The sequence below is a fragment of the Brachyhypopomus gauderio genome, chromosome 13 (genome assembly GCF_052324685.1).
Source record: "Brachyhypopomus gauderio isolate BG-103 chromosome 13, BGAUD_0.2, whole genome shotgun sequence".
Lineage (NCBI taxonomy): Eukaryota > Metazoa > Chordata > Actinopteri > Gymnotiformes > Hypopomidae > Brachyhypopomus > Brachyhypopomus gauderio.
Genome location: NC_135223.1, coordinates 7,527,246 through 7,544,791, shown reverse-complemented (window position 1 = coordinate 7,544,791; position 17,546 = coordinate 7,527,246). Strand labels below are relative to the sequence as shown.

The following is a 17,546-nucleotide window of genomic DNA, read 5'->3' as shown; positions in this document are numbered from 1 at the left end:
TAATCAAACATTAACAGAAATAAATACTTGAAATAGATAACTGTCATGAATCTGTGTAATATATGCATTTCACTTTTTGTACTGAATTACTGAAATAAATTAACTTTCTAATATAATATATTGAGCTGCATGTGCCACTAGTTTATACAGATATGGAGAGCTATAGATTACCTGGTTGTCATCACAGCCTGTAAAGTTTAGTAAATAATTTGAACACGGGCTGATTATGGCCAACATTTAATTTACAATTTTAAGCACCAAAGAAAACGCGTGGGGCCAGCCTGCCCGTTGGCAGTCTTCACCAGTGTTCACCAGTGTTCATCTGCGTTTGCCGTAGCGGTTCAGGCGGCGGTACAGGTAGCTGATGGTCTTGTCCAGGTTATGCCGCTCTTCAGTCATCATCCTACTGCCCACCATACGCTTCTTCCTGCCCAGTCGCTGCAGCTCATTTCCACGGAAACCCCGCAGCCAGACGGGCCCGGTGATCATGTCTTTGGGGTGAGCTTTGAAGTCGCCTGACATCATGAAGGGGGGAAAGAGGACAGTCTGGTGTTAAGGTCACAGGGCAAGAAGACCCGGTGGAGAGGTGCGTGGCTCGGGCAGGACTGAGCGACTTGAGCCCAGTACCAACGTGCTGCATTACTTAGAATAACTAAACAAGGCTGCATCAATATTTATGGAAAATGTGGCTTTGCAATTTGAACTCACCTAAGATCCCGATGTTGTCGTACAGGCCAAACATGCTGCGTTTCTCCGTCCACCGGTCCACCTGTTTGAGCTTCGGTATGGCGTGCATTCGCACAGGTGAGCATGTTCCTTAAGGATGAAACACAGAATAATCAAATAAAACATGACAGGATGAAACAGAATACTCACAAATAAAACATGACAGGGTTTCCCTTAAGCATCGTAAACACAAAGACCTGAGGAAGTCAGAGTGAACACACACACACACACACACACTCCATTCCCAGGTGAACCTGCCCGTGATCTCAGTCCCACCGCCGTCCACACGCGTCAGTACTTTATACTCAACACACATGGATTATATATTAAGACAAATCTAATATAACGTTAGATCAGTGATCATCAACAGCAGGTTGGAAACGGTGTCCTTAGTTTTAAAGAATTAACCTTCGTCTGGATCTAATTCAGATCTAGAGCAGAATAACCAGATTAAAGGTGAACGAGTCAACAGACGGTCTCACCTGTGGTAAACGGTCTGGTGCTCAACAGTACCGACCACTGACAGACGGACACGCTAGTCCTCCACAAACTCCCAAAGAAAGACATACTCGTTCTTTCACAAGATTAAATAACCAAACAGCAGATATGCGACCTAAGAAGACAACAACGTTTTAAATATATAAAACAAAAATCATGACAGACAATATTTAACCTTGTAGGTGCAGTGGATGGTGGTAGACAGTTAAATCTAGTCTGATAACATATTACACTCTTTTATGAAGCAGTCGGATACCTTTCTCGGTATTAATGATGCCCTGGTTAAAACAACGAAGTCCAAACAGAATGAAAAACCTTGAACAACATTACTTAAAACAGAAGATATGAAGCAGCTAGCCAGCCATCGAGGGAAGCGTGTAGCTAGCTACCTGAACCGTTTGAAACCTGTGAAGTGAACTACAGTAACAGTGCAGGCGAAAGCCCTCCGACTTCAAAATTAAAGTCTCCGCAATTTGTATTTGCACGCAGTCAAACCGAATAAATCAGGTGGTCTTAAACGGCTATAAAATGAGCCCGCGGCTTTTTGTAGTTAGTAGATTAGTTACGCTTTCAAAATCTAAAGGATTTACAGACCGTTTTTGCTTATATGCATTCTTGCAGGTTTATTAGCGGTATATACCAAATCTTGAGGAAAGAAAATAAATGTGTGAGACACACAAAGAAGCTATAACCCTGATACATTTTAAACGCCTTTATAAAAGAAAACATGTGAATACTCCAGCTCTTTCCCACAGTGTCTTAGGTCAAGTCACTTAATTTCCTGGGAATTCATCAGAGGAACTGAGTTCAGTCGTTTCCACTTCACGTGTTCGGACTATTCCAGGCTTCTCATCTCATCCATGCACGTTTCCTCCACAGGTGCTTCTTAGTTCATTATTTTATAAGTTGTCTTTAGCGTGGACATTACTGAGCGTCTGTCTCAAACCTCCACCTGCTCCTCCTGGTAGGCAGAGACTGAGATGGCACTGTAGGGGTCCAACACCATCTGGGCACAGCGCACTATGGTGCCCAGCAAAAACAAACACAGCAGGAAGAAGAAGAAGAGAGCAAAGCCCAGGTCCACGTCCAGCTCCAGCCGCGACTGCGAGAGCTGCAGATCCATGTTCATGAGGGCCGAGCGTCCCTCAGACTGCTGGTGAGGGACCCTACACCAAAGTCTTCAATCTACACTTGGCCTTTGTGCCACAAGCTCACCTACGACATCATGTTTGAAATCCACAATGTGATGGGCTGAACCACTTCCAATCACAACAATGGCATCTGGCTCTGGTTCTGTAGCTCCTCCCCAAAAGGTCAAGCACACATGCACCATCAAGCAATCTGTCGCTATTCAAAACTGCTCAGAGCAGAATACTCTGGCATCATTCTAAGAGACTGTGTGTCCCTGCCAGTAGCAGAGTGGAGAGTGGAGTCCACCCTCCTGCTGTGGTCATCTCCGTCTTCTCTTACGGTTGGTAATCGCATGTCCGTACCACTCAGCAGGACACTCACACCAACGCCTGGCGTCCGTGTCACCAATGAATAGTTAAAGAGGAGTTTGGTAAAGGCCTTATATGGGACTATGAGTATGAAGCTGCTGGTTGAACTGACCCCAGAGGTGAGAGGCGGGACCACAGATCCAACAATGCAGTGGACAAAAGTGCCGGTCTTCGATGCAGAGGGGATTGGAGGTGGGGTGGCAAAGAGAGGACAGAAGAGCAAAGGAGGGCCAGAGGACAGAGAGAGGAAGGGAGAGCATAGCAGTCCTCTTCTGCATTACAGGATGGAGGTGAAAACTGACCTCCCCCAATCAGATGCAGATTGATGCTGTTCAAATGCCAGAAGAAAGAGAGGAAGCAAGAGAACAGGCGGGGGGGGGGGGTTAGATGTTGTGCGAATGTTCTAGCACAGGTCTAGAATTATGTCAATCAGTGAGATTGAGAAAAAGCTTAAAAACGAATATAGGATTAAAATCGATTTAAACATATTGAGAACCTAAACTAAAAAATGGGAAGGAATCGACTGTATCAAAAGAGACTGCACACTATCTGATAGAGCAAGTGGTGAAACAGTAAACCCCTGAACCAATCCGAGGGACGGGGGGAGACGACAGGGACAGACAGGTGAAGACAACGAGGGGAATAAAGTGTGAAAGACAGGAGAATGAGAAACGCGTCCTGTGGGGTAACCCAACCCTGTACCCACAGATCCCTTACATCACCAACGGACAGCAGGAAGCTCCAGACAGCTCTGCTGTAGGCCACACCACACATTCACCACACCATTTACACACATTCACCACACCAACACCATCACACCGTTTACACACATTCACCACACCAACACCACCGCACCATTTACACACATTTAACACACCAACACCACCATCACACCGTTTACACACATTCACAACACCAACACCACCACACCATTTACACACATTCACCACACCATTTACACACATTCACAACACCAACACCACCGCACCATTTACACACATTCACCACACCAACACCACCGCACCATTTACACACATTTAACACACCAACACCACCATCACACCGTTTACACACATTCACAACACCAACACCACCGCACCATTTACACACATTCACCACACCATTTACACACATTCACCACACCAACACCACCGCACCATTTACACACATTCACCACACCAACACCACCGCACCATTTACACACATTCAACACACCAACACCACCGCACCATTTACACACATTTAACACACCAACACCACCATCACACCGTTTACACACATTCACAACACCAACACCACCGCACCATTTACACACATTCACCACACCATTTACACACATTCACCACACCACACCAACACCACCGCACCATTTACACACATTCACCACACCACCGCACCATTTACACACATTTAACACACCAACATCACACCGTTTACACACATTCACCACACCAACACCACCGCACCATTTACACACATTCACACCATTTACACACATTCACCACACCAACACCACCACACCATTTACACATTCACCACACCAACACCACCGCACCGTTTACACACATTCACCACACCAACACCACCGCACCATTTACACACATTTAACACACCAACACCACCATCACACCGTTTACACACATTCACCGCACCATTTACACACATTCACCACACCATTTACACACATTCACCACACCATTTACACACATTCACCACACATTCACCACACCAACACCACCACCACACCATTTACACACATTCACCACACCACCACCACACCGTTTACACACATTCACCACACCAACACCACCACACCGTTTACACAAATTCACCACACCAACACCGCACTGACTAAAGTATTGAACGATCTCTTAATATCCTCTGATAAAGGACACATTTCTTTTCTCATACTGCTAGACCTCAGTGCTGCTTTTGACACCATTGATCATAATATTTTACTTAATAGACTGGAGACACTCATTGGCATAAGAGGTCAAGCACTCTCCTGGTTCAGGTCCTACCTGACAGATCGTTACCAATTTGTACTAGTAAATAACGAATGATCAGAGCATTCTAAAGTAAAGTATGGTGTCCCACAAGGATCTGTACTGGGCCCCATATTATTCTTATATATGCTACCACTGGGCACTATCATTAGTAGGCATGGTATTAACTTCCATTGCTACGCTGATGATACTCAGTTGTATACATCTTCTAATCCAGATGATATCAATACAACTCAAGATTAAGAACTGCGTCCAGGACATTAAAAACTGGATGGCGTTTAATTTTCTTCAACTAAATTCTGACAAGACTGAGGTGCTGATTCTTGGGCCTAAAAGCTGCTAGAAGCAATTGGGCTGATATTCCCCTTACCCTAGACGGTTTTTCAGTAACACCTAAATCTACTGCAAAAAGTTTAGGTGTCACTATTGATTCTCATCTTTCATTTGACGGACATGTATGCAATATCACTAAGGCTGCCTTTTTCCATTTATGTAATATCGCCAAGCTGAGACACTTACTTTCATTAGCTGATGCAGAGAAGCTGGTCCATGCTTTTGTCTCGAGATTGGACTACTGTAATAGTCTTCTAATTGGATGCTCTAAACAGTCCATAAAGAATATACAACTTGTACAAAATGCTGCAGCTAGAGTCCTAACTAAGGCTAGGAAATTTGATCATATTAGTCCCACTCTCGCCGCATTACACTGGCTTCTGATTAAATATCGCATTGAATTTAAAGTTCTTCTGTTAACCCATAAGGCATTAAATGGTCTTGCCCCACAATATCTGAGTGAACTCACTGCTTACTACAACCCATCTCGCCCTTTGCGCTCCCAAAATGCTGGTTCTCTCCTAGTTCCAAAAATTAGTAAAACTACAGCCAGAGCTTCACCACACCAACACCACTGCACCGTTTACACACACATTCACCACATCAACGCACCGTTTATACACACATTCACCACACCAACACCACCGCAGCGTTTACACACACATTCACACCAACACCACCACACCATTTACACACATTCACTACAACACCACCGCACCGTTTACACGCATTCACCACACCAACACCACCACACCGTTTACACATTCACTACAACACCACCACCACACCGTTTACACATTCACCACACCATTTACACACACTAACCACACCAACACCACCGCACCGTTTACACACATTCACCACACCAACACCACCGCACTGTTTACACACATTCACCACACCAACACACCGTTTACACACACATTCACCACACGAACACCACCACACCGTTTACACATATTCACTACACCAACACCACCGCACCGTTTACACACATTCACACACCAACACCACCGTACCGTTTACACACACATTGACCACACCAACACAACCACACCGTGTACACATTCACACACCAACACCACCGTACCGTTTACACACATTTACCACACAAACACCACACCGTTTACACACACATTCACCACACCAACACCACCGCACCGTTTACACACATTCACCACACAAACGCACCGTTTATACACACATTCACCACACCAACACCACCGCACCGTTTACACACACATTCACCACACCAACACACCATTTACACCCTTTCACTACAACACCACCGCACCGTTTACACACATTCACCACACCAACACCACCACACCGTTTACTGTGCGTTCACACCGAAAGTGACGAGAGCGACACAGCGACCGGAAGTCATTCATTTTCAATGAGAGTGAGCGACACCCAGCGACGCGACGCGGCGCGAAGTGAGCGATTCGAGCGACGCGAACAAGTTGAGCTTGGCTCAACTTTATGCAAATGAGCAGTGACGCGCGGCGGCGACTACCAATCAGAAAGTATGTTTGCACCCTCCTCCGAAACCGCACCTCTGACTTTGGTTCCTACTGATTATTTGTTCCGATTGCAAAATGGAGGAGAGATTAATAGTGGCTGTCTCTGGATGTCCCGCACTTTACGATGTTTATTTTTGGAGGGAATACTGTTCATTTGTTAAAAAACATCTGCAATAAATTAGCGTATACCCTATTATTGGTTATGATTTTTTAAATTCCTGTTTGATCTTCGGGTCTGGGGTAAAAAGTAAAAAAAATACATAAACATTTTAGGTTTATATACTATATGTGTTTTATACACACACTATGTTTTATACACGCACTCCTTTGTAATCGTGTGTCCTGTAATCAATAGATTAAAATAAATACTGCGTCCTACTTTAAAAACGTGATTTGCATATCTGTCACGTGCTGCATGCAGGCGTGATGTTGGACACGCCCCTACGCGATGCGATGCTGGCGACTCGGCGACGGAGAGCGATTTTATCGCTTTTGGTGTGAACGCACAGTTACACACACATTCACCACACCAACGCACCGTTTATACACACATTCACCACACCAACACCACCGCACCGTTTACACACACATTCACCACACCAACACCACCACACCGTTTACACATTCACTACAACACCACCACACCATTTACACATTCACCACACCATTTACACACACTCACCACACCAACACCACCGCACCGTTTACACACATTCACCACACCAACACCACCGCACCGTTTACACACACATTCACCACACCAACACCACCACACCGTTTACACACATTCACCACACCAACACCACCGCACAATTTACACATTCACCACACCAACACCAACACACCGTTTAAACACACATTCACCATACCAACACCACCGCACCGTTTACACACATTCACACACCAACACCACCACAGTTTACACACACATTTACCACACCAACACCACCACACCGTTTACACACATTCACACACCAACACCACCGTACCGTTTACACACATTTACCATACCAACACCCAGAGGTGGGACCAAGTCAGTGTTTTGCAAGTCTCAAGTAAGTCCAAGTCTTTATCCTCAAGTCCGGAGTCAAGTCTCAAGCAAAGACAGTCAACTCAAGTCAAGTCTCGAGTCAAGACAGGCAACCGTCAAGTCAAGTCCCAAGTCTGAAACTTGGAATTTCAAGTCCTTTCGAGTCTTTTTTTTTACAGGCACCAACGCTTTACGAATGCTAACGCTGATGCGTTTCTTTACTCGTTTTGTTGGTGTCCGCCCGCCAAAAGATGACAGATCATTTACATTTTATCTTCTCTTAATTACATAAATGTACTTAAACAAGAATGTTTCGTTACATCATTATACACGAAAATAGCAAGCTTCATCTGTGACGGTGGGTGCGGCGTGAAGGACGAGACACAAATCCTTTGTGGCAGCAAACGTCACTTTACTTATATTATATATGTTGCGCAATAGCACACGATAAACATACACAAACACACAACAACGTGTGGACATTAGACAACGACGAGCACAGGACACTGCGCGAGCGCACATTAAATAGACAAACCACATTAGCCCCATGTAATTACGAGACGATTCACAGGTGATACACATTATCACACGACATAGCCATCACCACGGAGTTCCACTGACGCAGACAAAGCACGTGGACCACGTATACACACGCCCAAAGGGGAGGGGCCGGGGTCCTCAACGTGACATCATCGTAAGCAAGATGCTGTCATTACGAATGGTTATTCTAAACATTTGGATAAAATGTTTAAATATAGACTAATAAAAGGTTAGGGTTATTTTTTCATTGTTTTCTGTTATTGTGGGGTCACGGTGTAGGCTACTATTGTTACCTGGAGATTCAGTGGGGTCACATATTCTGATGGCTGCCGTCAGAATTGGTGACCCCAGTTAAAAAGTCTCACCTGTACATCCCAGTCATGATTTCTTTGTTGGCTGCAATGGTGAGGGGATGGTAAATCTTGTTTAAGTACATTTATGTAATTAAGAGACGATAAATGTAAATATAAACATCTGTCATATTTTGGCTCGTGGACACCAACAAAACGAGTAAAGAAAGTGCATCAGCGTAGTTTACGTAGCATTCGTAAAGCGTTTGTGCCTCTGAACAGAAACTGTGAAATAGCGCCCCCTGTGGTCACAAAACTCGACGGTCACAGAATCTGGTGTAACGCCGGTCTGAGTCAGAAGGACGGAAATGAAATTAATGTGGCGCACTTTATAAATATTAATATGCGTTTTAAATTTTAGATTTGGGGTAAAAAAAATCAAGTCTTTGCAAGTAAACAGGTTCAAGTCCAATTCAAGTCCCAAGTTATTGGTGTAAAAGTCCAAGTCAAGTCTAAGTCTCTGAATATTTTTTCAAGTCAAGTCAAAAGTCTTAATATTAATGACTCGAGTCTGACTCGAGTCCAAGTCATGTGACTCGAGTCCCCACCTCTGCCAACACCACACCGTTAACACACACATTCACCACACCACCACCGCACCGTTTACACACACATTCACCACATCAACGCACCGTTTATACACACATTCACCACACCAACACCACCGCACCGTTTACACACACATTCACCACACCAACACCACCGCACCGTTTACACACACATTCACACCAACATCACCACACCATTTACACACATTCACCACAACACCACCGCACCGTTTACACACATTCACCACACCAACACCACCACACCGTTTACACATTCACTACAACACCACCACCACACCGTTTACACATTCACCACACCATTTACACACACTCACCACACCAACACCACCGCACCGTTTACACACACATTCACCACACCAACACCACCACACCGTTTACACACATTCACCACACCAACACCACCACACCATTTACACACATTCACCACACCAACACCACCACACCATTTACACACACATTCACCACACCAACACCACCGCACCGTTTACACACACATTCACACACCAACACCAGCGCACCGTTTACACACATTCACCACACCAACACCACCGCACCGTTTACACACACATTCACCACATCAACACCACCGCACCGTTTACACACATTCACACACCAACACCACCACACCGTTTACACACACATTCACCACACCAACACCACCGCACCGTTTACACACACATTCACCACACCAACACCACCGCACCGTTTACACACACATTCACACACCAACACCAGCGCACCGTTTACACACATTCACCACACCAACACCACCGCACCGTTTACACACACATTCACCACATCAACACCACCGCACCGTTTACACACATTCACACACCAACACCACCGCACTGTTTACACACATTCACACCAACACCACCGCACCGTTTATACACATTCACCACACCAACACCACCGCACCGTTTACACATTGACCACACCAACACCACCACACCGTTTACACACACATTCACCACACCAACACCACCACACCGTTTACACATTCACACACCAACACCACCGTCCCGTTTACACACATTTACCACACCAACACCACACCGTTTACACACACATTCACCACACCAACACACCGTTTACACACACATTCACCACACAAACGCACCGTTTATACCATGGGTTAAAGCAAGAAATTTTCATTTGACTGAAAATTTTTCCTGGCAAAAGACAATGCCAGCAATTACTGAAAATGTGGTGTAGTTGGGACACGGCCTCTTTTGCCTAATTCTACACAATAAACACATTTATAAAGTATATTTATCTAAACAGCCTGTGTAAGGACAGAAGAGAGAATGAACACCTGAGCAATAAATGTACTTAAATGTGTATTTAATGGGAGTTATCTGGGGATCCTCTTCCAGAAAATTATTTAAAGATCAAGTCAAATTTAGTGAATCCAGGTGAGAGGTATGAAGCTCTTGTTTTTATCAGATTCACTATCGCAAAAACATAAGCCGTAAGATTACCTGCTTTAAGTAGGTATGTTACAAAAAAATGTAATGTCCAAAAATGGCAAATTAAATCACACCACTGGATAGAGCTTTTAAATACAAACAGAACAACACCATCCATGTTAAGCCTGGTTTAAGCCTTTATACTTGACGCAGCACGAGCAGCGTGAGCAGCGCGAGGGTCCGCACGCCAAAAATGACGTAATCGAGGTGGCTCCACCTGTGCGCGGGAGCCTGCAGTCGTGAACCTCTCGAATTTAGGAACTAACTTCGCGCGCGCAGCGTGTTTGCCGGGTTCATACACCTTTACAAGGTGGAATTAAAGCACTTGTACGTCACCTTCAAGGTCCATTTCAACACGTTTTCAACGTTAAATATTTATACATATACTCGAAATGATTCGAAATAATTCGCTTTTTATCAAATTATCTAATGGTTGTTTATTTTCAAAACGCCAAATGTTCATTCCCCTGTTTTTGAGGGGTGTTTCTTTATACTACCACATATCGTTTCGGACAACACTGCAAAAAGAATGTGACGCAGCAAGTAGCCTCCGCCGTTCGCGCAGGTGTACGGAGTCGCGCGCTACGGTCACGCTAGGCAGGAGGGGGGTAAAAACCTTTCTACGTAATGTCCGCAAATCTGAAGGCGGAATGAACCGCAAGTCAATCAAATGACACCGCCGTCATCCATCCAGCGCTGATGAGCGCCAGTGAGAATCATATTTCGGCCACAAAACAGATAGCACGCGCGTGTGTTTATTATGATTTGACGGATTTTTTCCCCCAAAAAATCAAATGACGGAAATCCGTCGTAGTGACGGAGAACTTTAACCCATGGTTTATACACACATTCACCACACCAACACCACCACACCATTTACACACATTCACACCAACACCACCGCACCATTTACACACATTCACTACACCAACACCACCGTAGTTTACACACATTCACCACACCAACACCACCGCACCGTTTACACACACATTCACCACACCAACACCACCGCACCATTTACACACATTCACACCAACACCACCACACCATTTACACCCATTCACTACAACACCACCACACCGTTTACACACACATTCACCACACCACCACCACCACACCATTTACACCCATTCACTACAACACCACCACACCGTTTACACATTCACCACACCAACACCACCACACCATTTACACACACTCACCACACCAACACCACCACACCGTTTACACACACATTCACCACACCAACACCACCGCACCAATTATACACACATTCACCACACCAACACCACTGCACCTTTTACACACATTCACCACACCAACACCACCACACCATTTACACACATTCACTACAACACCACTGCACCGTTTACACACATTCACCACACCAACACCACTGCACCTTTTACACACATTCACCACACCAACACCACCGCACCGTTTACACACATTCACTACAACACCACCGCACCGTTTACACACATTCACTACAACACCATCGCACCGTTTACACACATTCACCACACCAACACCACTGCACCGTTTACACACACATTCACTACAACACCACCACACCATTTACACACATTCACCACACCAACACCACCGCACCATTTACACACATTCACTACACCAACACCACCGTACAGTTTACACACATTCACCACACCAACACCACCACCACACCATTTACACACATTCACCACACCAACACCACCACCACACCGTTTACACACACATTCACCACACAAACGCACCGTTTATACACACATTCACCACACCAACACCACCACACCATTTACACACATTCACACCAACACCACCACACCATTTACACACATTCACTACAACACCACCGCACCGTTTACACACACATTCACTACAACACCACCACACCATTTACACACATTCACCACACCAACACCACCACCACACCGTTTACACACATTCTCTACAACACCACCGCACCGTTTACACACATTCACCACACCAACACCACCACACCGTTTACACACATTCACCACACCAACACCACCGCACCGTTTACACACATTCACTACAACACCACCACACCATTTACACACATTCACCACACCAACACCACCGCACCATTTACACACATTCACCACACCAACACCACCGCACCGTTTACACACATTCACCACACCAACACCACCGCACCTTTTACACACATTTTAATACAAAAGCCAAACATTCTTTTCTTGTTTAACATTTCATATACATATATTTTCATAATTGTGGCTCTATGTGTAATATATAAACTGCAATTCACATAATTTTATACACATTGACAAAAAGGGGGTTTACAATAACCAAAAAAATTACAATTTACCAGAATATCACTCTATCTCTGTCAGGAAAAAAAGAACAACTGTCACCAGTTTACATAATATGCAAATCAGAACTCAGGCTGCTCAGATACCCAGAGAGATATGCAGATATTATCAATAAAATAAGATCTGGTCAAAATTAAAACCCATAATTTCAAAACAAATGTGAAATATTTCCATGTAGAGAGTGGAGAAGAGAGAGAGCCAGGTACGCTTAGCTGGGAGGTGTGTGTGTTTGGGGGGGGGGGGGTGTAACCAGCCTATCCGTCTGCCAAATCTAATTCTGATGGTGGACACAGTCAGGCTTTATAAACAGAACAAATGGCCATTTCCCATCATGTGGATCAGACCCTCCAGAGAACCCTGACTGCCCTTCTGACCCTCACTAGAAACCATTACAATAGCAGAGAGACTTGCAGCACAGAGTCAATGCAGAGAGACTTGCAGCACAGAGTCAGTGCAGAGAGACTTGCAGCACAGAGTCAGTGCAGGGTCCTGGCAATTTCCTGACTCCAGCTCATTATTACTGCCTTTGCTGTTTGATTTTTTCCTTCTATTCAATTGTTTTATTACATACATATAAAAATATACAATTCAGCAACCAGGAGACGAGGAAGAAAAACTGAGCAAGAGGACAAACAGAGAAAAACGTGCGTGTGTGTGAGTGTGCGTGAGTGAGTGTGCGTGTGCATGAGTGAGTGAGTGTGTGTGAGAAAGAGAGTGAGTATGTGTTCGTGTACGTCACTGGAAGAACGTCCTCATGACTGCTGGCAATTTTTATAAAAATAAACAAATCAATGGCAAGGAGGGCAGTCCCTCTCAGACCTGCTACACCTGTACCATCACGAGCCTCGGACACCTGAGAGAGGCAACGTGAGGGCTAAGATTCAAACCTGTGTGTATGCAAGCACATGGTGGTGATGGGGAGGTTTTGCAGTAAGTCCGTGCATCGGACTTGTACTCCCTCTATGCACGTTATAGCAGGAGCCTCACTACCGCTGAGGTGTGGAGGAGCTGGGTGGGTGGAGGTGATGGTGGAGACTGGGGTGCACGCCTGCCTTCTCCCTGTCCACCGTACACTGGGGCCTTCTCCTCCTCACTCCCCCTCTACAGCGTTAAGAGCGTCTCCCTCTTCATCCCTATGCCCAGACCAGTGGGAGCAGCCAGACAGGACGTGGGGGTGGGGCCATCACTCCGGGAAGGGCGGGAACATGGGCACTTCAGCAAAGTCCTCGCTGCTGAAGTTCGCTGACTGATCCAACATGGACAGCACATCCTGGAGGGAAAAAGGCAGACCAATCAGCAGCCTTCACACACACACACACACACACACACACACACACAGGCAACGAGCTCAACCAATCCCTGCAAACAGAACCCTGTGCCTCAGCTTCCTCTGCACCACAGGGACGTCCTGGACGTCCAAACACACGTCTGTTTCCCAGGTTCTCTGGTGATCTTTCTGACTGATTATGCCAATGCACCTTGTCAGCTGTCTGGTCAGCTCTGATGCCCTGTTAGAGTCCTTCTCCCCAATAGGCCCTTTTCACAACAAAGCGGAAATACATTACCGCCGGGTAAAACAAGTTCCTGTACTCGCAGAAGATAGTTGTTGTCAATTCACCTCAGCATGGAGCGTGTATTTACTTCATCCCTGTCGTCGCTGCCAAGCCTGAATTTTGAAGACGTTTCCAGGATCGTTGGAGAACATTCAACAATGAAGAGTTCCAAGTTGAATAGAGGCTACAAATAGTTTTTTGAAGAATTCATTTACTCATGCCAGGGTAAGGTGACACCAGCGAACACTAGCTAGGTAACTAACAAACTATTGTTTAACGTATAGCTCGTTCCATTAGTCATCCTACGGAGTGGTAAAACAGTCTATATTATGATATATATTATAATATTACGAATGATACTGACAGCTTTAGTTAACAATATCTAGCTAGGTTAGCAAGCCAAGTGACGTCAGCTATTGATAGTTTGGTTTACATCAGTATCAGTCAAGTTCATGACACACACCAAGTTATTCCTCACCAGAGGTGTCAATTCCAGGTTCAGAAAGTAAAAGTCCTCACCAGGATTTTGCTCAGATTTTCTAATTAGTGCAATCCAGGTAAAATTAGTGGAATCAACACAGTCCAGGAAGCCTGAGCAAAATCCTGGTGAGGACTTTTACTTTCTGAACCTGGAACTGACACCTCTGTTCCTCACTATGGGAATGTGAGACTAAGTGTTATAGTTTATTCAGTGTTCAATATAGTCGACAGCAAAGTGATAGTCAGAGCTAGATGCTAGTGATCAGAGCTAGATGCTAGTGGTCAGAGCTAGATGCTAGATGCTACTGATCAGAGCTAGATGCTAGTGATCAGAGCTAGATGCTACTGATCAGAGCTAGATGCTAGTGATCAGAGCTAGATGCTAGATGCTACTGATCAGAGCTAGATGCTAGTGATCAGAGCTAGATGCTAGATGCTACTGATCAGAGCTAGATGCTAGTGATCAGAGCTAGATGCTACCGCAAATGCTCAAATCTTCCACAACCTCCGACTCTGGTGGACGAACGTGTACTCCCAGTCGAGAGCTTGATCTGTCAAATGCGGACAGCAACTGTTCCACTGAAACCGGCTGGGAACAGCACCAACTTTTAGTCGCGAGCTACCTACTATGTAGTTTGCAGCAGTGTAATGCTGGCTACACACAAAGGTACTTCCCCTCTGTATCACAAAGTTTTCCCCTTTATCTCTCCTAATTGCACAAACCCATTTTCTTTTCTGCTCGTTGTCAGCCGGAAAACCATGGAAACTGAGATACGGCTGTTTTTGCTTCAAGTTCGAACACCCTGGTGCACTGAAAAGGCTCTTGTTCTTGGACTCTGCCATTGTTTACTGTTTAACGGAAGTAACTTTACCCTGTGACGAGAGCTTCCAGAAGAAAAATGCGGAAGTGTGAAAAGGCCCTATTGGTCATGAGGAGCTTATTTCACTGGTGGAATCTGCTAAGCCCTCCACATGCAGATTACATGCCGTACCAACCCATCTACTTAAAGAATTACTGCATAGTTATCTAGAACCTTTGCTTACTATAATTAACTATTCTCTGAGCTTGGGCTACGTTCCCAGTTCATTCAAACTTGCAGTCATCAAGGCGCTAATTAAAAAACCTGGTCTTAATCCCTAGGAACTGTCGAACTATAGGCCAATCTCTAATCTGTCATTCATATCCAAAATTTTAGAGAAAGTAGTTTTCTTCACAACTCTCTTCCTTCTTACAGACAGAACATGTCAGAGTTATTTCAGTCTGGATTTAGAGCTCATCACAGCACTGAAACTGCACTGACTAAAGTACTGAATGATCTCTTAATATCCTCTGATAAAGGACATGTTTCTTTTCTCATACTGCTAGACCTCAGTGCTGCTTTTGACACCATTGATTATAATATTCTACTTAATAGGCTGGAGACACTCATTGGCATAAGAGGTCAAGCCTGACAGATCATTACCAATTTGTACTAGTAAATAATGAATGCTCAGAGGATTCTAAGGTAAAATATGGTGTCCCACAAGGATTTATACTGGGCCCCATATTATTCTCATTATATATGCTACCACTGGGTACTATCATTCGCAGGCATGGTATTAGCTTCCATTGTTACACTGATGATACTCAGTTGTATATATCTTCTCAATCTCGAGAGTAGTAGTGATCTCATCCGGATTGGAACTGCGTCCAGGTCATTAAAAACTGGATGGCGTCTAATTTTCTTCAACTAAATTCTGATAACACTGAGGTGCTGATTCTTGGGCCTAAAGTTGCTAGAAGCAATTGTGCTGATATTCCCCTTACTCTAGATGGTTTTTCAGTAACACCTGAATCTACAGCGAAAAGATTAGGTGTCACTATCGATTCGGATCTTTCATTTTACACGCATATAGGCAACATCACTAAGGCTGCCTTTTTCCATTTACGTAACATCGCCAAGCTGAGACACTTACTTTCATTAGCTAATGCAGAAAAGCTGGTCCATGCTTTTGTCTCGTCAAGATTGGACTACTGTAATGGTCTTCTGATTGGATGCTCTAAACAGTCCATTAAGAAGCTACAACTTGTACAAAATGCTGCAACTAGAGTCCTAAATAAGGCTAGAAAATTCGATCATATTAGTCTCACTCTCCCGGCATTACACTGGCTTCTGATTAAATATCGAATTGAATTTAAAATTCTTCTGTTAACCTATAAGTCGTTAAATGGTCTTGCCCTAAAATATCTGAGTGAACTCATTGCTTACTACAACCCATCTCGCCCTTTGCGCTCCCAAAATCCTGGTAGCAGAGCTTTCTCCTTTAAAGCTGGAATAGCTTTCCAGCTCCAATCCGAGATTCTGACACAGTTCCAATATTTAAATCTAGACTTAAGACTCACCTATTTAATAAAGCCTTCAGTTAATATTCCCCGTTTTAAGGTGGGAATACCCCCAGACGTTGGGATTTCTGGTAATCTGAGATGTTGATGCTAACATCCAGCTGTGTCATGGCTAGGGGTGGGTATCACTACTAATTTCCCATTTCGATTCAATTTCGATTCACAAGGTCCCGATTCAATTCGATTTTCGATTCGATTCAATATCGATTCTTGTACGGACATTTCAGTTA

General features: G+C 44.6%; 2 protein-coding genes across 9 annotated transcripts in view; both read right to left on the bottom strand.

Annotated features, from left to right (window-relative positions):
- Positions 1-221: 221 nt before the first annotated feature.
- Positions 222-1,665, bottom strand: mrpl51 (mitochondrial ribosomal protein L51). The gene is made up of 4 exons (XM_076970542.1): positions 1,481-1,665; positions 1,209-1,339; positions 709-816; positions 222-515 (listed from the first exon to the last, which is right to left on the bottom strand). The coding sequence occupies exons 2-4, from the start codon at positions 1,291-1,293 to the stop codon at positions 319-321; spliced, it is 390 nt and encodes a 129-aa protein (XP_076826657.1). The 5' UTR covers positions 1,294-1,339; positions 1,481-1,665; the 3' UTR covers positions 222-318.
- Positions 1,666-12,721: 11,056 nt separating this feature from the next.
- Positions 12,722-17,546, bottom strand: part of arnt (aryl hydrocarbon receptor nuclear translocator) — a 29,921-nt gene continuing 25,096 nt past the window's right edge. For 7 of the 8 annotated variants that reach the window (XM_076970533.1, XM_076970534.1, XM_076970530.1 and 4 more), the window contains one exon: positions 12,722-14,170. In XM_076970533.1, the coding sequence (XP_076826648.1) occupies positions 14,084-14,170 (87 nt within the window). In that variant the 3' untranslated portion in view covers positions 12,722-14,083. Of the gene's footprint in view, positions 14,202-17,546 lie in introns of all 8 variants that reach the window. The other variant, XM_076970531.1, reaches the window with a different exon arrangement.